Source organism: Amphibalanus amphitrite, unplaced genomic scaffold (assembly GCF_019059575.1).
Source record: "Amphibalanus amphitrite isolate SeventyFive unplaced genomic scaffold, NRLGWU_Aamphi_draft 000168F_arrow, whole genome shotgun sequence".
Lineage (NCBI taxonomy): Eukaryota > Metazoa > Arthropoda > Thecostraca > Balanomorpha > Balanidae > Amphibalanus > Amphibalanus amphitrite.
In genome coordinates, this window is record NW_024881663.1 from 538669 (window position 1) to 559620 (window position 20952).

General features: G+C 49.3%; 1 protein-coding gene across 1 annotated transcript in view; it reads right to left on the reverse strand.

Moving 5' to 3' along the window:
• The window catches only part of LOC122383594 (nephrin-like), a 91113-nt gene that overhangs the window by 24154 nt on the left and 46007 nt on the right, over positions 1-20952 (reverse strand). Inside the window, exons 2-8 of the mRNA XM_043370185.1 lie at positions 20736-20868; positions 20378-20586; positions 19872-19979; positions 11122-11328; positions 4196-4350; positions 3010-3154; positions 1924-2054 (exon numbers count right to left, since the gene is read on the reverse strand). Of these exons, the coding sequence (XP_043226120.1) occupies positions 1924-2054; positions 3010-3154; positions 4196-4350; positions 11122-11328; positions 19872-19979; positions 20378-20586; positions 20736-20868 (1088 nt within the window). The remainder of the gene's footprint in view (positions 1-1923; positions 2055-3009; positions 3155-4195; positions 4351-11121; positions 11329-19871; positions 19980-20377; positions 20587-20735; positions 20869-20952) is intronic.

Here is a 20952-nt window from a genome sequence, read left to right on the forward strand (position 1 = left end):
GAGGTAGTACTTGCGTAGTTTGGAAGCAGTGTGATACTGGCAACGTCGATATCACGCAATGAAGGGAGAAGGCAGGTCATCTTTCACGTCAACGCAGCTGAGTGGGGAACTTTGTCTCCTGCGTTATCTCCAGCGGGCAGACAACAGGAGTCGCACACCACCACCAAGCACGGCACGCACCCTCCGTGGTTATGCAGCTGTGGTTATGCAGCCGCCGACTGCGTACTCTTGTTCCCGAGGGATAGGTCGAAGACAAGACGCATACACATGTATGTATAATAACGTCTTATATGAGTCATCTAGAATGACTTTTTATTGCCAAGACGCAGTTTTCTTGTGCTCTGCATATCATCTACGGTGAGACTTTCTTTATAATCATATCGCTTTCATATGCTTTATGTTTAATATACATAAATCGTTTGTGCATAAAATGTGTGGAACAGTTATCAAAAAGACAGAAATGATCCAGACATATAAAGCAAAATTTAGATATCTACATACATACATTTTGTTTTCTCCAGCACTGCCGACGACACATTTCTATTTTCGTGATTGCGAATGAAAAACTCGCCTCTGCATAAGAGATCAGATGGACCATTCACTTATAATGGTTGACGTTAACAAAAGCTTATGTCAGAACACGATTTATGCGTGGATGCAAGTCCCCTTGTTTTTCAGTCGCTGAGAGTAATAGCAAAATGAAGAGTGAGCCGGGAGCCCGCTCCCTTGCTCCTATTTAGGATCTAACGCACCCCTTCCAAGCCATCGCCCCCAGTTTCCAACAGCGCTGTTTACCGTAAAGGCCTGGCTAGTGGCTACACTATGCGTTTTCTGCGTGCGTTTTTGTAGGTTTGCGTGTTTTGCGTAATATCGTTCTAGGAAAAAAGTTATAAACAATATACCTAATTTTTACTTTGTTTATATACAAAAGCTAATATAACTCTTATGTAACTAAAATTTAAGGTGAAAAACATCACAAAAACGTAATATCGTTCTTTTTTCTAGAACGATATCACGCAAAACATGCAAACACGCAAAAAACGCACGAAGAAAACGCATAGAGTAGCCAGGCCTTAACCCTATACCGTCGCACCAACACCAATAGAGGGTTGTCGGAGTGAGAGACGCTGTCCAGGCAGACAATTGGTGCAGGGTAGGAGTCACCCAAACAAACAGACGAAAGAAGGAATTAGAGGGACACCCCAGCAGGCAATTGATTAGAAACATAAAGATACCTGAATGCAGACAGTGGATGCGATTACAAACAGTTGACTGGTGGGTTCGGAGGGACATTCCCCTCCCTTCTCCCCCAATAAACAGTCCGACCGGGGAGGACGGAGACTGGCGTGGCGGCAGAGCAGCCCTGCGGCGTACCCGGCCGGCCGTATCCGGTCGTTCTCCGTCGGCCGGGCGGCCCTAAACCCTGATAGTGCTGGAATCCCGGCCCCGGCCGTGTCATGACGTGCTCGGCGGTCGCATCCGGTGGCCGGCGCGCTCGTAAGCCGCGCCGCCACCGTCGCTTTATCTTGAGCGCGCCATAAATCGACGCGCCTGGTGCGGCTTAACCTCGCCACAGCCGCGCGTCATCTTCGCCGCAGAGATTTCCCGGCTGCAGTGAGCGCTGCTGAAGGCGCTGGGCCGCCGCGATGACCGGAAGACAACTCACATACACAGCGGAGCTGATGGATGGGATAAGGGCCATGACATTGGACGCCTGGGGCAGGTGCCTAACGATGTTTGATCTCAGCAATGACTGTCTGTTGGACTGTATGATTATACACATGCAAATTATATGCATGATTAGTCTGGATAAATGTAGGCACCTTTCCAGCGATGTGAAATTGATTGTTTTCTAGACATTTTGTTTTGCCGTGTAATCGCAGTATTTATGCTGCGAATGCCAAACATCCGTCGGTTACTCACGTTATGTAGCCAGCTCAGGCTATAAATGACGGGATTGGCCTTGATGTCACACTCGAAGTAGACGTCCTGGCCTTCCCGTATGTTCTCCGGGTCCAGAGACGGACCCAATCGCAAACTCACGATGGGAGCGACTGGAACGACACAGCGCCCGTCAGCGGACAGCACGTTAATACATGTGTATTCAAATACCAATCAAGATAAAAGTGATGGCAACAGGGACAACCACAGCAAATACAGCATAAAAAGTTTGATGCTGTCAAGCCTGGAAATATGAAATTCGCTTTGTAACAATATTGCGCGCACTTCCTTAAAATTATTTTCGGCATTGATTTGCGAGACATGAAACTTTGCATTCAATTTAGTGCTGAGTATTCAGTACCTACCGAACGACGCACATTTATAGACAAGGACTCAATTTTCCTTTTTGGAGATTGGAGGACCTGAATAACATCCCTTCGATTTTAGATTAATCTTCTGAACTTCCGGAATGGGACAAAGTTTTCATTTTGTATATTTAGTTGTGCTTTTAACAATCATTTCCTTGTACGGCTTGCGACATTTGAAGAGGTTGAGCCTGCTTGCAGCCAACAATACAATTCCAACTGAATGGATATAGTCTTTTAGCTCGATTATGTTCGGCTAGCTCATCTAGGATAATTCGGTTTCTAGTGAAGCTCCAACATTGGCCTCCCTAATGATGTATTTGAGTTCATTTCATTGTACCCGTGGGACAAACAAAACAGAGAACGTATGCAGTGGTGGACTTGCTACCAAAGTTGACCTTCAATCCTAGCGTAACCCCAAAACCAAACCAAACAGACAGACTGTTACTGCGTGACTCTGGTCAACCAGCACTGACCCCGCCAACAGACCGCCGAGCAACCGTGTGGACGGGGTCCCTTCCCTGGGCTTAGAATGACTTAATTAGTACTTCCCTTTTAAATGCGTGACAAAATTGACGACTGGAATTCAGCGCTGACATTTAAATGCGGTCAAATAATAGGCGTTATTACATAAGTTATACCTATCATGCAGCAGGCCACATTTCATGTTATAACTGAACCACGCTTTGCGTCCAGTACTCACAGCGCACGTTGAGCACCCTGCTGTCCTCTAGAACTCCGTCCCTGACCAGACAGTTCTCTGCTCGACAGCGCAGGGACCGACCGTTGTCTGCCGCAGTGGGCGTGAAGGGCAGAGTGCTGCTCGTGATGTTTCCCTGGCTCATCTCCTGTGGACATCGGGGCGCTGAGGTCACCGCACAGCCGACGGTCAGCCTGGACAATTGGACAGAGTGTTTGCTGCTGTGTCTCTAAACAATGCATTTGTGATATTTCACCGTATGCATTGAACTATGAAGATACTATGCATGGCCGAGAATGTTCCTCAAAACTGACAGAGCCAAAGATAATCAGATTATATAGTCACCGTATTGATGGCCATCATATTTCGGTTAAAAAGCACAGGACTCCAATGTCGGTCATTTTTGGGTGGCAACTTGCAATTGATGACCACAATATTTTCAGCCGTGCCAATGAGCCCCGCGAATTGCATTTCACCCTGCCAATGCAATGGTCCATCAATCGGCGTCAGTGTGGCACAATCTCTCATTTACGGCACAGTAAGATAAATATCGTCAGCCGCGGCGCAAAATCACAATTCCATGCGACATTGCCCGGGGGGTCGGCGATAAATGCCACAGACGGACACTCCGCCATACGTTAGGGCCGCCGCCCAATGGACTCATGCCGCGGAGGGCTGTTTGTTTCGGCTGGTTCGTCGTGTCAGAGCGGCCGGTCGCGGCTCTAGCACCGGGGTCGTGAACACTAATGGCGCCTGGTCACGCCATACTAGAGCGATGATCTGAGGCGGAAAACAGGGACGGTCCCGGCACCTGACACCTGTCACCCAAGGTCACGGGACTGCCCCATCATGCAGGGAACGTAACCGGGCGTAACATTGTGTTAAGCGTGTCACAATAAAACTAGCTTTCTATCTAAGACTAAGTTATAATTCGGATGGTCGGAAATCTTTCTCGTATTTCTCATGCATGCAAATATCCTACTTTCTGCTACTTATACCACTCCTTCACGAATAAAATAAAGTTATAATTCCCACTTTATGGCACACTCAACCCGTTCTCTCTGAGACTATGGTTTCCCTTACCATGAGGATATCTCCAGTGATGTGTGACCGTGTGACTGACTCTCCGTCCCTTACCATAGGAGTGTCCCGGCTATCATTCCCAAGACCCTCTCCCCCGTTACCTTACCATGAGCGTGTCTCCGGTGAGTCGTCGTTGCCCGATCCACCAGGTGACATTGGCCGGTGGTCGGGAGCCCACTGTGTGACACACCAGCTCGTACGGATGGCCGGGCTCCAGCGAGGCCTGCGCTGAGCCGAGGATCGACACTGACAGTGGTCGAACTGCGAAACGGAGAGGGGGAGGTCAGAGATGAACGGAATGAATCGATAGTGACTGAACTGCGAACCAACCAGAGAGGCGAGAGGTCAGAGATGAACGGATCGACATTCGAAACAGACTAGCAGGACTGACAACCGGAGCGAGGGTAGGTCAGAGACGGACAAATCGGTGACGGCTGTGCGACCGATGTTGGTCTCGCCGAAAGGCGGGGTCCTCAAAGGCTTGCTTGATGCTTAACCCGCGCCCCGTAGGGGGGGGGGCGAAACGGCCCCCCCTGTCCTTTTCGGTCGATATCTCCTAAACGGCTGGAGATATCGCCACCAAACTTTCAGAACCCCTCCGGGCATCAATTTTACACATTGTGACAAAAAAAAAATTCCAGAGGCTATGATAGGTTGGCCACAAATGACGTCAGAGTGACGTCATGTTCTGTCATTTTCGACCGAAAAAAGACCTTCGCGAGTAGACCTGTCAGGACTACAGCTTTGAAGATACAGAAAAATGATCTATATTATAAATCCTAAAAAGTACCCCGCCGCCCACGCCCACGCCGTGTGCGACGTACGCACTTTGTAGCGCTTATTGCGGCGGCGTCTGTTGACCTACGGCCGTGAAATTTTACAGCGATGTGGGCCACCTTTACACGTAGCTCGTATTAATTTTTGGGCATGATGCGGCCGGGGGTGCGCCCGCGGCGCGTGCTCGCGTGCCCATAGGGTTAACATTAGAATTGGCAAAAACACGCTATTACTCGGGAACGGTGAGGGCTACGGGGGTGAAATTTTCAAGCCAAGTCGGACGCGTGCACTCATTTGTCGTGTCAACTTTTGAGCGGGTGCGTTCAGCGGTGTGCACGTGGTGGGGCCGCGACCGGCGCCGAGCAGAGGGCACGTGCTTAGGCTCAGTTGTTCGCTTAAAAAGACCGAGTGGAAATAATCAGAGCCGGGAGGTCATTGACCTTTGACAACGAAGGCCGACACAAGGCACCGCTGGCCAAGGGGATTCACCAAAAAATACATTTAATTTATTTTTGCAACATCTCAGCCGTTTCTGGGCCGATTTAGCTGAAACTTGGACTGTCGCTGGTAGGGTAGGGTAGGATAGGGTAGGGTAGGGTAGGGTAGGGTAGGGTAGGGTAGGGTAGGGTAGGGTAGGGTAGGGTAGGGTAGTGTAGTGTAGTGTAGTGTAGTGTAGTGTAGTGTAGTGCAGTGTAGTGTAGTGTAGTGTAGTGTAGCGTACGAGTAGGGTAGGGGTAGGGGTAGGGTAGGGTAGGGTAGGGTAGGGTAGGGGTAGGGTAGGGGTAGGATTGAGTTAAAAAAGGGCCTAACATACAAAAGACTTGGACACCCCGCAACTATCGCTATTATATTAACCCTCGCCCATGTAGGGGGGGGTTGGTGCAACCCCCCCCCCTGAGGTTTTTCGAAAATAGTGCAAAAACGGCGGCGCGCAGCGCCGCCAAATTTTGGGTACCTTATGGGGCAAACCTTGCGCATCTTTTGATAAAAAAAAATTGACCGGGTCATGTCAGGTCACGGAGTTATGACGTCACAAAGGGAACAGCCTCCGGCCGGATTTTCACAAACTGAGTGCCAACGCCCGAGGTTTCCTGCCGGTGGTTCGGAGATCGGTTGATGGATCGTTATGAAACTTCACATGCATGTTGGGGCAAGTATTGGCTATCATATGGTATAAGAAACTTGACCGGGTCAGGTCAGGTCACGGAGCTATGACGTCACAAGAGGAACAGCGTCCGGTACTATTTTTGAAAAGCGCCCGAACCACTATTTTGCTAATTCTTGTCACCTCAATGGGAATATGCAGCAATATTAGCTTCTATAGGGAGCAAATGGACCTCCCAAATTCAAAAATACAATCAGATTTCAAAAATTTAAATTTTGATTTTTCGAATTTCTGCCGCCGACTGTGACCTTGCCGACTTCCGGCGCTCCCAACGCGCCATTTTTAGAGCTAGGGAAACGAAATACATACCAAACGATAGAGAATTGATCAAGGAACACGATAGTGAAGGTTTCAAGTCGATATCTCCCACCGTTTTGCCGCAATCGCCGCCGAAAGTTGAAAAAAGTCTATTTTTCCGAAAATTTGACCTTTGACCGGTCATAAATAGGTCAAATGTTGACCTAGGACCAAAAAATATACCACCAATCGCGAGATCTCGGCGAGAGCAATCCGTTGGTCTTTTCCGCTAAGCTCTACGACGCTCCGTTTTCAAACGCCAAGGGGGGGGTCGCACCAACCCCCCCCCCCTGCATGGGCGAAGGTGGCAGATCGCCGTTTACGGGCGAGGGTTAAAAACAGCTACCCAAATCTACCCAAATGATACAGCTAAAAATACAAGCTACTCACCCAAACTAATGCATCCGTCACATATAATTAATCAAAACATACAGTTATCGCGCAAACCTGTACCTCTAGTCAAGACATAAAAGGTGTAGAATTGACAGGGCTACAAAACTGCTATCTCGAATTTTTGAAATTTTTGAGTTTTGACCCCCAAAAATCAAAAAAGCATTTTTTTGGATATATTCGCCAAAAAATCCAAAAAGTTTTTTGAGTTTCGAAAAAAACGGAATATATGTGATAGTGCCTACCGTCTTCTATCTACATACCAAATTTCAGATCGATACCTCGTTTTTTGGCCAAGTTATAGCGAAAAAAAACTGTTCAAAAATGATGACGTCAAATTTTCAAACTCAATTTTTGGCAATTCTAGAACTCGTAGAGCAAAACGAAGACCACCATTAGACTCCCCGTGACGAGTTGCATCGAATCGATACCCATTTTAAGCAAAAAAATCAACTTTGAAATTTGACCTAATTTGACCTGACCTTGACCTGACCTTCACCAAAACGTGACCTAGGCTGGCCCCAAAGGCTGCCTAACCCACATAATCGCATTTGTCATGTAAAATGGACCATAAAACATGTATCACACGACACATTCATATTGTGACCCCCGGTGACCTGACCTCGCTGTGACCTGACCTGGTATCAGTGACCTCAGATAGCAAAGTATGTGTTTGACGAACAAGGTACCATCGATGGTTTTCAATAAATTACCAATTTACTCGCTTTCACAGCACATTTCTTGAATTGCCTGTGAACGGTGAAAATCTGACCTTTGACCTGACCTGTGACGTCATCGGTTTGACCTAGGTCAATGAAATTTGGTCAAAAGGTAGTTCCCAGGTGGGGCTATTGAACGCCGTTTGAATTTTGAAAATCGGCCGGTAACTTTCCGAGATCTTAGGGGGGGCCGAAACGCCCCCCCCCCCCCCCCCCTACGGGTGGTAGGGTCCGCCGGTAGCCCTACGGGGCGCGGGTTAATGCTCAGTGCTGCTGCTTAATGCTCAGAATTCAGCGCTCATTGTTGACTGTTCCAGTACTCGGAGCTGCTGGGACAAAACAGCGGCATCAGCGGCATCGCCGGCGGCTGGCCACTGTAATTCGACCCGGCACCCGTCTGATGGAATGATATCCTGTTGCACAGATCTGAAGGGAATGACTATGATGGCAATCACTGCATCACTGCAGTGGAATACCCGCCGGTTCGCCACCTGCCTGCAGAGGCGTACGGCTGGGAAGCGTCCAACACGGTATCGAGCCGGCGCCGCCCGCCCGCCGCCTCGGTCGGGAATGAGATATGAAGTTTCCTGTTTTCTTTGCGGTCGCGTGGGAAGGTAAATGGAATTCGCTAATGTGATCGAGCGCACTTTCAGCAGAGGTGTAAAACAAGAATGAGAGGCCGGGAAGTGGGTACGCCTATTGATGGTGTCCCTTATGATGAGAACTTATCGGCCTATGTCACACATGCCTTAGGTAAAGGTGACTTCCGTTGCGTTTCCTGACAAATATAGCTTATCAAAAACGTAATTTTAGATCTGTTCACGATATTTTTCACTGTCATGTAATGTATAACGAAGCAGGCTAATGAGTTGGTAAGCTATTTGCAGCCAATTAACTTTTATCTAAATCGAAACATGATTCTTAGATCGAACAGCGTTTGAGTGAGTCACAATCTGATTTCATTGATGGGATATGATCAGAAAGCGTGAATAAGCCCCAATTCTGGATTCGTTCGACATTTTTAGGCGTGTTGAGGGAGTAGAAACGTGGTGGGTAGAAGTATCAGAACTTGAGGTTTGTCTTACAGGCTGAAGGCACTTGAGGTTGAGGTTAGCCTCATAGATAAGAAAAAATGGTAGTTTTATGGAAGGGCAATAAACCTGCCAAATTAATATCGAATTAATGAAATGTGCGTCCGTGCGTGGCTATGTGCGCACGTTAAACTTTGGACTCCAAAATCTGCCATAGAACCCGAATAGCGCGATAGGAGGGTAGAGGGCCAGAGGCAGGGTCAACGCAACAAGCTTCGCTTAGCGGGGGCTCTGTCCAATTGTGAGTCCTTCCATTTAAAGGGTTCGGACTAAATTTATTTTCAAAAATATCATAAAAGAACATGTGATGAGTACGAACATTGAGCTGATCGGTCAATGACCAGCCTAAGAAAAGAGCGGAATGGGACCGATGCAGGATGAAATTATGTGGCACAACGTAGAACTTCGACCCGATAAGAAAGTACGTGCAGTAAGAAGGGTCTGTCTAAAAAGATGATAAAGGCTTATCTACTGCCTAGATGAGGCTGAGAGTTACGGCACACTTAAAATAGCATGGGACGAGCAGAGATTCCAATTCTTGGAAGAAATCAAACTTCACCAAGACGACTGACAGAGCCTGACAGCAATGTCATCCGCATCTGCATGACAATACAATGACAACAAAGAGCATTGATGAGGTGGGGCGCCCCTTCCTAGATCAGGAAGAAAACTCGAGTAGAATGATTTGTTTTAATTACTTGATATGCTGATTGTAATTATATGACGAACAGAAAACGAAATAATCGGTTAGGGTAGAGTGGGGCAAAGGGCCCAGGGCGGGTCAAACGCCCACCCCTCTTTTTTATGAAGTGCTCGACTTTTCGAAGAATTCTCGATAGCCATTTTCAAGAACGAGCAGGAATCTACTTTTGCCCCCTTTTTCGGATCTACAAGTGGGTTGTTCTGGACGTAAGATAAAGATTAGTTTATTTCAGACAATTTTTAGATATTACATGTTTTCATACTACTAAAACTTTGTCTGACAGAGATTAAAGTAGGCAATGAAATTTAGCTACGCAGAACCTGCGGATTTAAGCTACGTTTTGAGCATTTACTGGTTTGCAACACAATCGTCACACGCTTAATTTTGGTGGACTTCGTTTTGAATGTGCTGTTGGGGTAATACGCCCACTTTGGTGTGGGACAAAACGCCCATCATGGGCGTTTTACCCCTAATGGGAGTTATACAGTACGGGTATTTGCGAACATTTTTGGCTGAAAGTGAGTGTCGGGATACGTTTCTACTGCTCAGGATTCTTATGAAATATGCAATATACTGGTTAGTATCGCCTGGAACAATTTATTCGCACGAACTAATCTCCGCTCTTTAAGGCGGTGACAGCCCGTTGACTGAATGAGGAGTGGGGTGGTAACAACAGTGTTCAAGATGTGTTTGGTGGTGTAATCTATTGATTTAAAGTCAAACGAAATGAGAATGGATAAATACTGCATTCTTTTGTCAGAGTACCGAGCGTGTAATGAAACGTTCAGGACTGGGCGTTATGCCCCACTCATATGAGCGTTATGCCCCATGGGTGGGGCAAAACGCCCGATTTGTAGTCCTCTCAATTCGGATGGCATATCTCAAAAACCATGCATGCCACTTGTTTCTGATGTGTTATTCGAAGAAAGCCAAGGTAATGAGCTACCAGATCAGCTACCTAGTTGTCTTTCAAATTTGTAAGATAAAGAGATACTGGGGCTGGAAAGTTAGGGTGGGCGCTTTGCCCCACTCTACCCTATGTAATAAGTCTAATAATGGAACAAAACCCAGGTATCGAAACAACCGTCATTCAGGAGAAAGCTAGACCACTTTAATTGGGAATGAATAGCAGCCCGAGATTAAATTGGGAACGATCGTATTAGACCCAAAGCAGGCTTAGTTGGCCAATAAAGTGCAGCAAATCAAGCTGCCTCCATCAACTGTTCAGATTTAACCGCCTTTATCTGATGATGCTTTGTTTGTCAGACCAATAGAGGTCACCAAAGATCGATCCGAGCGAACAGATGGCCAGCCATCGGTCCCGTGCACTTCAGCTTACGCAAAAACAGCGCTGCCAGCTCCAAATCAAATGTTTTAGAATGTTCATAGGTTCAGACCAAGCCTGCTTCATTTGCATTTTGTTTTGAGGAAGGATCCCAGTTGGAAACTCCCAACAACTTTATGTGCACTTTGTCGATTATGGAACTTGGGAAACCTTTCCTCAACACACCTTCGGGAGCAATTCCATGCCGCGATCGGCGTTCCTCTCACATCTATGTAAGAAACCTCACCGTAAAGGCCACCATCTTAACCAGATAATCGATGCTTACGAGTAAATGCGAAAAAGGAGATAGCTCTTCATTTCGAGTCATCACTAATGTATAAGCACATGTCAGAATATGTAGTACAGTGAACACCCCAGCTAACCATTTAGCTCGCAAGAAATAGATAATGAAATGGTGGTGCGTTTCATCTATTGAATGACTCTAGCAAGTTAGATTGATTGCCGAATGACCCTCCGCGAATTAAGCTTCTATCTGAATAATTGGATACCATTGCAAGAGCTCAGACTACGACATGACTTCAGCCAGCGCATCCAATCTCACTCACAGCTCATCTCAATGGCCAGTTTGCTGATGACGGGCGAGCTGATGTTGTTGTTTGCCGCCGAGCAGACCAGACTCGAGTGCAGGTCGTCCCGTCCCAGCGGCGGTAGTCGCAGCACGTTCGTCACCTGACCCGACCCCTGGTCACCGCTGTCCGTGTCGTCCAATAGGCGGCCGTCTCGGAACCACGTGACACGCGGCGGCGGCCGGCCTGCGGGTCAGAGCAGAGTCACGTGATATTTGTCAGAAGTGATGCTGCTGCAATGTTGTGATGATTAGGGATAACGCATTGGGCATGGCCAAACACACAATAGAGGCGAAAAAGCGGTCGACTCTGTAAAAGCGCCGTTTTATAACAGGATAACAGACATGAAGAATTCACTGCGTGATATGAGGCAGAGTGCCATATAGGCACCAGTATTACGGTACATGGTGGGCGCATAGTGACAATAAAAGAATAGAAAATACGTGAGGGTATGGACTTTTGAGCTCCTACCCCTCGCTAGGTACACCCGAAGGCGGGCATCACATTCACAACTCCTCAGCAACTCAATATCTGGCAATACGAGCGGATGCATATGAGTCTGCTTCACTTCAGAAACCTCAAAACACAGCTGTGTGCTTCATTGCGACCACGCTGTTCCCTCATGATCGTTCTCCTGCTCTGTAGTCAAGCCCGGCACAGCAACCCAGGCCAGCCGAGCGTGAGCTGATCCTCCTCTATCCAGGGATCAAGGCTGGCATGTCGATCACTGTATCCCTCGCCCGAGTTGGCGCGACAGCGACATTGTTCGCCGAGCGACCGGCAAACTGAGTCGAGTGTGCCCTTAGCTGACAGAGCGCCGCTGGCTTCCTGATATAGGAAAACATCTATTACTTACGCCAACTTTATCAGCCAGTTTAGTAGACGACTCATTCAGTACTGACCACAAACTGCACAGAAATCGCTTGATGGCCGGCAACGGAAACGGCTGATTAGTTACGAGCGAGCGAGCGCAGCGAGCGAAGTGAGTCTTTTTACGGAGCGAGCGAAGCGAGCGTAGTCTTTCCTTAGATTAACGGAAATTTCTGAGTATGAGCGGCCGGCCGGCCGGCCGGCCGTGGTCACGCTTTTGCGAGGCTTATATCTCAGCAACCACTTGACCGATTTACACGCGGTAATTTTTGTAGGGTAGCTTCATTCCTTCTACCAAGTATTGGACTATTCCTGATGCATGTGGGTGACCCCTTATGCACGTGCCACGTGCAAAACGAAGAGGTGTCCGTTTTGTTATTGTTGCAATATCTCGGTAACTACTAGGCCGATTGCGCTGAAAGTTGGCATGTAGGTAGGCACCCACTAGGCACTGCATATCCATGTGCCAGAATTGGGGTGCTGCTGCACGTGCGCACGTGCAGGGGTCGATTCCAGATCTCGAGAACGGCTGGACCGATGGTGCTCAAATTTGGCACATGGGTAGGAACCGGTTAGTAGGGTGCTGTGCAAAAGTCAGTTGGGACCCATTTTGCACGTGCGCACGTGCAGGGTGCCGCTTCCAGATCTCGAGAACGGCTGGGCCGATTGTGCTCAAATTTGGCACATCGCTAGAGACCGGTTAGTAGGGTGCCGTGCATAAGTCAGCTGGAGGTACCCCCTCGAAATGTTGCACGTGCAAGGCTCACCCTCTCGCTCGCTCCGTTAGTCGCCCCAAAAGGCGTTATACTGGTTACGAGCGAGCGAGCGCAGCGAGCGAAGTGAGTCTTTTCAATATAACGGAAAAATCTCAGTATGAGCGGCCCGGCCCGGCCCGGCCCGGCCCGGCCCGGCCTGTAACGCTTTTGAGAGGCTTATATCTCAGCAACCGCTGGACCGATTGGCCTGCGGTCTTTTTTGCTGGGTAGCCCCATCCCTTCTACCCCGTAATTGACTACTTTTGATACACCTCAGTGACCGTCGTGGCACGTGCCACGTGAAAAGTCAAGGGTGTTCAAGCTGTTTTGCAAAAGTAGTGATTTTGAGAGGCTCATATCTCAGCAGCCGCTTGGGCGATTGACTTGCGGTAATTTCTATAGGGTAGCTGCATCCTTTCTACCAAAAATAGGATACTCTAGATGCATGTGGGTCACCCCCAGTGCACGTGCAAAATACAACAATAAGAGGTGTCAAATTTGTTCCCATTTTAATAACTCGGTAATTACTGGGGCGATTTCGCTGAAACTTGGCATACAGGTAGGCACCCACCAGGCAATGCATTCCCATGTGTTGCGGTTAGGGTGCTACTGCACGTGCGCACGTGCAGGGGGCGTTTCCAGATCTCGAGAACGGCTGGGCCGATTGCGCTCAAATTTGGTACACGGTTGGGGACCGGTTAGTAGGGTGCCGTGCAAAAGTCCATTTGGACCCCGTTTGCACGTGCGCACGTGCAGAATGCCGCTTCCAGATCTCAGGAACGGCTGGGCCGATTGCGTTCAAATTTGGTACACCGCTAGCGACCGGTTAGAAGGGTGCTTTGCGCAAGCCCGTTGGAAGTACCCTCTCGCCCTTCCGCATGTGCAGGGCTCACTACCTCGCTCGCTCGTTCTTCGCCCAAAAGGCGTTTTACTGGTCAATATAACGGAAAAATCTCAGTATGAGCGGCCCGGCCCGGCCCGGCCCGGCCCGGCCTGTAACGCTTTTGAGAGGCTTATATCTCAGCAACCGCTGGACCGATTGGCCTGCGGTCTTTTTTGTTGGGTAGCCCCATCCCTTCTACCCCGTAATTGACTACTTTTAATACATCTCAGTGACCGTCGTGGCACGTGCCACGTGAAAAGTCAAGGGTGTTCAAGCTGTTTTGCAAGAGTAGTGATTTTGAGAGGCTCATATCTCAGCAGCCGCTTGGGCGATTGGCTTGCGGTAATTTTTGTAGGGTAGCAGCATCCCTTCTACCAAGGGTCGGATACTCTCGATGCATGTGGGTCACCCCCAGTGCACGTGCAAAATACAACAATAAGAGGTGTCAAATTTGTTCCCATTTCAGTAACTCGGTAATTACTGGGGCGATTTCGCTGAAACTTGGCATACAGGTAGGCAGTGCCTATAGGCACCCACCAGGCAATGCATTCCCATGTGTTGCGATTAGGGTGCTACTGCACGTGCGCACGTGCAGGGGGCGTTTCCAGATCTCGAGAACGGCTGGGCCGATTGCGCTCAAATTTGGTACACGGTTGGGGAACGGTTAGTAGGGTGCCGTGCAAAAGTCATTTTGGACCCCGTTTGCACGTGCGCACGTGCAGAATGCCGCTTCCAGATCTCAGGAACGGCTGGGCCGATTGCGTTCAAATTTGGTACACCGCTAGCGACCGGTTAGAACGGTGCTTTGCGCAAGCCCATTGGAAGTACCCTCTCGCCCTTCCGCACGTGCAGGGCTCACTATCTCGCTCGCTCGTTCTTCGCCCAAAAGGCGTTTTACTGGTGTGTAACATGGAAACGAATAGCGATTGCAGTCATCACGTGCTTTATTCAGTTCTGCCTACCGATGAAACGAACGGCATTGACTTTTAAAGGCAGCCTTTACAGCCACAGTTTAGAGCCGTTTAAACGCATTGAAAAACATTGACGGGCTTTGGCAATGATAACTGACTGGCCCATGGCATCATATGTGATGGAATTTCTCTCCGCCTATCTTTTGTATCTGTCCTGTCTTAATGTCTAACTCCGTCAAGTTTGGTAGTCTCCATTTCTATCTATGTATACGACCGTCTCTCGGTCGTGCCGGCATATCGCTGTCGGTGGTCTCCGTCGTAACCAACTCTCGGTCTCTGTCTCCGTTGCCGTCTCCGTATCTCCACTGTCGTCTCAGGGTCTCCGCTGCTGTCTCTGCGCCTCTGCCACGGTATGTAAGTGGTCGATGGTCTCATTCACCGTCACTCGGTCTCTGTCACCGTCTCTCGGTCTCCGTCACTGTCTCTCAGTCTCTGTCTCCGTCTTTCAGCCTCTGTCTCCGGTACCGTCTTCGTATCTCCGCTGATGCCTCTGAGTCTCCATCTCGGTATATCGGTGGTCGGTGGTCTCTGTCTCCGCCTCCGTGTCCCTTTTCCAGTCTCCGCGTCTCCATCTCGATACATCTCCAGCTGGTGGTCTGCTGCCGTCTCCGTGTCTCCTCTGTCGTCTCCGCGTCTCCATCTCGATACATCTCCAGCTGGTGGTCCGTTACCATCTCCGTGTCTCCTCTATCGTCTCCGCGTCTCCATCTCGATACATCTCCGGTCGGTGGTCGATCAACCGTGAGAGGTGCGCAGCCGACCGGTCACCGTCACCTCACCCGAACAGAGAACCCGTGAGAACCACACCTGCTGGGCTGGTCGTCCTGTGTCAGAGCGCGACCCGACAGACGAGACAACGACGACGACACTGGGAGGAAATGTGACGTGCAGGCCGCCGAGCGCTGCGCAGGGCCGTGCGCCGAACGGGGCAGTGTTAGTGATGTTTCAATAGCTGCAGAGGCATTCATGGCAGCCAGACTAGCAGGTCTGTGTATGTTTCTGAGAAAACTCACGATTGGAAAAATAAGCATACAAGTTAGATCGTAAAAAGGTTCCGGGATCGTGGCAGGCATAAACAATGTTGTTGGTTGTATGTGTAATATCTGAGATTGTTCAGTATAAAATACTGCACGGAGTAGGCCAAGCTAGTGGCAGCTTTGACTGTGATCGTGCCTGGGTAAAGATGTTGCTGCAACGACGGCAATGACTAATGCTAATGTTGTGGCGGTTAAAGGTAGTGTGCCAGCTTTCCTGGACCGTATGGAGTTAATGGCCCAGATAAGGAGAACCGGATTTTTAGAACTTATCCATACCTTCAAAACTCATGGAAACGTCTTAAATTCTTCAAATTTTGAGTACCCCAGTGCGAAATTCGCCCCGACGGGTTGTCGGTCGTACCCCAACCACATTTCACACCACTATGAACAATAAATGCACACACTGAAATCGCTATTACCGATATGCTCATCCAATCAAGTTTCGATAAACCCGTTCATCATCATCTCCTGCGGTTTCGAACACGTCTGTTAGGTGGTGCGGTAGACCGCGCCCAAAGCCAGGGCCCCGGTAACGTGAGGTAGCCGAGTCGGGGCAGCGTGCGCTGACCCAAGCCGGGGCCGCGCGTCCTCCCGGTGTCATGTGATAGCCCGGGGCTGCCCGCGGGGATGCGGTAGACCGCGCCCAAAGCTGCGGCCCCGGCTTGGGTCAGCGCACGCTGCCCCGACTCGGCTACCTCACGTTACCGGGGCCCTCGCTTTGGGCGCGGCTTCTGCTCATACTTTGTGGTGCGGTGGTGGTGCGTCGGGCCGCGCGCTCTGACTTCGGCCAAGAAAAATGCGTCAGCTGATCCTTGTCATTTCTGCCACTTGCGTGTGGTGAAATGGGGTCATAACTTAAGAGACGGCTTTTTCATATCAATTATTTTACATAAAATCATATTTCAAACCATAAATAATGTTCGACAGCCAAATAAAAGAAACAATACCAATACAGGCTTACAGTTTAACCCTCGCCGGACCTATTGGTTTTCTACATACGCGCCGGCCGAGGGGGGGGGGGGGCGGGTACGACCCCCCCCTCGCCGTTTCGCCCCTGGTGGAGCTAGCGCGTCGCGGAAAAAACGAGCGTGTGCGCCGTTACGAGACGCAGAGATTGGTACCCGATTTTAAGGTCCTAGGTCAACCGGTGACCTCTGAGGTCAGGTCAAGTGCCCCAAGGTACGGTTCAGTTTTTGGTGAATAACTTCGCAAAAAACGGCCGCAGAGCGCCGATTTTGGCAGCATCGTGTTCGTCTCGCTCAGGCGCGTCGAATGATATACTTTTTGTCCGGGTCAGGTCAACTTGGGGTGTTGACCTCAGGTCAAGGTCAGGTCAGCATCCCCAGGTCACGAAGTTGGTCGAAAGGGGTCATGTCGCATATCATTCGATTCGGCAGGTCTTCCTGAGTCCATTGGTGGCTTTCCCGGCTCGCTAGCTCAATTTGATCAAGAGTTATTGACGAAAAACTAATATGACCTTGATGACGTCATAAATGACGTCACGCAAGGTCAACATTGCAAAAGTGATGCATCTAACCTTGCAAGGAGTGCATAAAATCACGATTCTGTGTGCTTGAGATAGTTGGAGATCGTTCCCGGCGCCAGAATAGCAGTTTGAATTTTTCCCCATTGACTTATAATGGTGAGGTCACGAAAATGACCTGACCTCATATGACCTTTAGGAAAAATCCGAGATATACAAGTTGTGAGACTCATAATGGATACTAGATCCTGCAAGTTTCATTTCCCTGTGACATCTCCTCTGGCAGTGAGGGCGTTGCGAAGTTGCGACATCTGAAGACCGTGCAGAGGTTCACTTATGACGTCATAGGTCAGTGACCTGACCTGACCCTAAAATGCGGTTGGTGTCAAAAGATGCGGCTTGGATCAAAGGTCAGGTATGCCAAGTTTCAGCTCTCTATCGCCAGCGTGTTCGGAGCTATCGCGAAAAAACCCTATGGGGGGGGCGGCACCCGCCCCCCCCTCGGCCGGCGAGGGTTAAGGCTCGACATTGTGTTGTCTACGATTAGACAGCTGATAACTCATTCCCGTACGTCGTAACTCTATAATGACCTTTGCTTATTGTCACATGTGCGCCGCATTCGCGATTGTTGCCGACGCCTGTTTGCAGTTCAGCCCAGTACAGTTGTTATACATATCGAAAAACCGATAAACTCTTAGGCGAAAAAGGCACTATTTCAGGCCCATTTTTGATTTTTTTTGCGATATTAGGTAAAAACAGAAGCTTCTTATCCTAGGAAAAATAAAATGGGAAATCTTTCAAAGGTGGCACACTACCTTTAACTGGAGGGTGTATACTGCGGTGCTGAGAAAGCCTATGACTGCAAAGGTATGGCTGTGTTATGTAACATGTGAGATCAGAGTCTATAGTTAGTTACAATAGTTATTGCACTGATCTGTGGAATGCAGTGACTTAACCCGGCAGGCGGTGGGCCTACCAGCCACCTTCCGCGCGGTGGGGGGGGGGGCACTTTTTTGCCCCCCCCCCGTATCTCCGAAACTACTGGACGGATCCCGAAAATTCAAACGGCGTTCGATAGCCCTGACAAATTTGTCAAGGGAAACCAAATTTCATTGACCTCGGGGTCACCGATGACGTCACAGGTCAGGTCAAAGATAAAATGTTTCACCGTTCACGGGGCTTCTAGGGAAAGCGCTATAACACCGAGTAAAACGCATTTTGTCGAAAATCAGCGATAATGCGTCAGTTGTCTAGTACATATGTTGCTATTAGAGGTCACTGGTCATACCAGGTCACCAAAGGTCACCAAGGGTCACCACATGAGCCCAACTTTACTAAGGTTTTGTGATGCATGTTTTATGGCCAGTTTTTCATTTCCAACTCAATGGTGTTGGTTATAAGACCATCAGGTACGGTTGAGGTCACTTTCTGGTGCAGGTCAGGTCAAGGTCAGGTCAAAAAAGGTCAAATTTCAAAGTTGATATTTTTGCATAAAATGGGTATCGATTCGATGCAGCTCGTCACGGGGAGTCTAATGGTGGTCTTTGTTTTGCGCTACGAGGTCTGGAATTGCTAAAACAATTGAGTTTGAAAATTTGACGTCATCAATTTTGAACAGTTTTTTTCACTATAACTTGGCCAAAAAAAAAGAGGTATCGATCTCAAATTTGGTATGTAGATAGAAGGCGGTAGGGACTATCACAAATATTCCGTTTTTTCGAAATTCAAAAAACTTTTTGGATTTTTTAGCTATTATATTCAAAAAATCTATTTTTTGATTTTTGGGGGTCAAAATCCAAAAAATTCGAAAACCCGAAATAGCAGTTTTGTAGCCCTTTTGATTCCACACCTTTTATGTCCAAAACATTTTTCTGTATCTCTAAAGCTGTAGGCCTGACAGCTCTTCCCGCGAAACCTTTTTTCGGTCGAAAATGGCAAAAATGACGTCACTCTGACGTCATTAGCGGCCAACCTATCATAGCCTTTGGAAAAATTTTTGGTCACCATGTGCGCTAGCTGCTCCCGGGAGGGTACTGAAAGTTTGTTGACGATCGGCGCAGCGGTTCTCGAGATATATCGAAAAAACTAAGGGGGGGGGGGCAAAAAAATGCCCCCCCCCCACCGCCTGGAAGGTTAAGTCGATGGGTATGACTGGGAATATGACACAGACAAGTGTTATGACTACGGGACGAATGTGCGTGTGCCGTGCAGTGACAGTTGGGATGCAATGCGCTGCAGTGTCCGAGGCCGTGGTGGTGCAGTTTCTGCGGCCGGGTACTGGCTAGGCTGTAACTGTGACCGTGCAGTGCAAACTGCATTGCCGGTACCGACGATCAGTTACAGCGACCGGGCACTGGCCTGGCCAGTTCGCTGCGACACGCCGGCACCCCTGACAGCTCGCGGGGCGTCACCGGAGCCGGCCGGCTCTCCCCCGGCGCCAGTCACTCAGACAAATTGGCCTCGCTCGAGTGGCGTCTGGCACCGTTGCAGGCTGTCCGGCTACACCCAACCGGCAACACGGATCTGGCAATTTTCAGCCGGTCGGGCGCGCCGGGGAAACCTCATCAGCCCAGAATGGCGCGATACGGTCGCGATAAAACCTCCTCTCGTCTAGTCTCGTCTCATCTTGTCGGGGAACCAACAGAGCGTCCGATAATGGCGCTCTTATGGTGATCTTATTTAATGAACACCTGACACCAGACGGGGAGTCCTGGGTACTCAGCGACTCACCTCCCAGTGACCTGCAGGTGACCTCCAGAGGCTGGCCTTCCTGCAGAGGTCCGATAATCCCCGACACGGTCTGGCCATCATGTATAAACTCTGGCTGGCCCGGTGGAACTGTCCAACAACACAGACATGAGAGGTTAATGAGCATGTCAATGACATTTAATCATTCAAAATATATTTCAAGGCTGCAGTTAAGCATTGCACAACAAGTAATAGTTACCTTAGCAATGTTTAATTTGGTACTGATATTCAATTTTCAATTCATTGGAGCGATATTGCAAGATAAGTTAGCGCGTAGGTACTGGTTAGCGCGTAGGTACTGGTTAGCGCGTAGGTACTACTATACTGGAACATGATGCCTCTCTGTATGACTATCAACCTTTACCGACAGCCCATGGTAATTCGACACACAACAAGCAATTACTCAGCAATCTGGTGTTGCCGATCACCTAAGGAGCCCGTATTCACCAATCAAGGCACATCGCAGAGCCTCTGTAATCCAGACTCACTGATGACAGAGAGGCGCAGCCGGTGGTTGCGTGTTGGGCTGAAGCGGAAGTCGACTCGACACCGGTACCTCCCGGCATCCTGTCGCCGGACGGTGGCCAGTCGCAGCACCGCCGGCCGCGTGCCGTGTATGAACGTGGCGCGAACGATAGTGCCCCGGTCACCGATCTCGGAACGCTCCGAGAACGACCGGTCGTTTCGACCGTCAAAACTGCCACAGCGGATGGGAGGGGTTAGGTAGTTAGTAGCTCTATGAAGCGAATATCCACATGAAATGATGGCCTAGCCGAGTTGTCATGAGTGAGACAGCAACAAATGACAATATTGCATTGGTGACGAAAAACTCGTTCCACCTGTTACCTGTAAGTTGGAATTCCCTCGTCGTCTCGGTACCAGAGCACCAGCACGGCGCTGTCGTCGGGGTAGGTAGAAGTGATGTTGCACGGAAGGTCCACGCTGCGGTCCTCGACCCCAACCACCTCTGTCACGTGACCTGAAAGCAGCAAAAGCAGCAGCGTTGTTGGTCACACAGTCGCACTTTGTGAGCAAAGTCCATGTATCACATGGCTAAAAATAG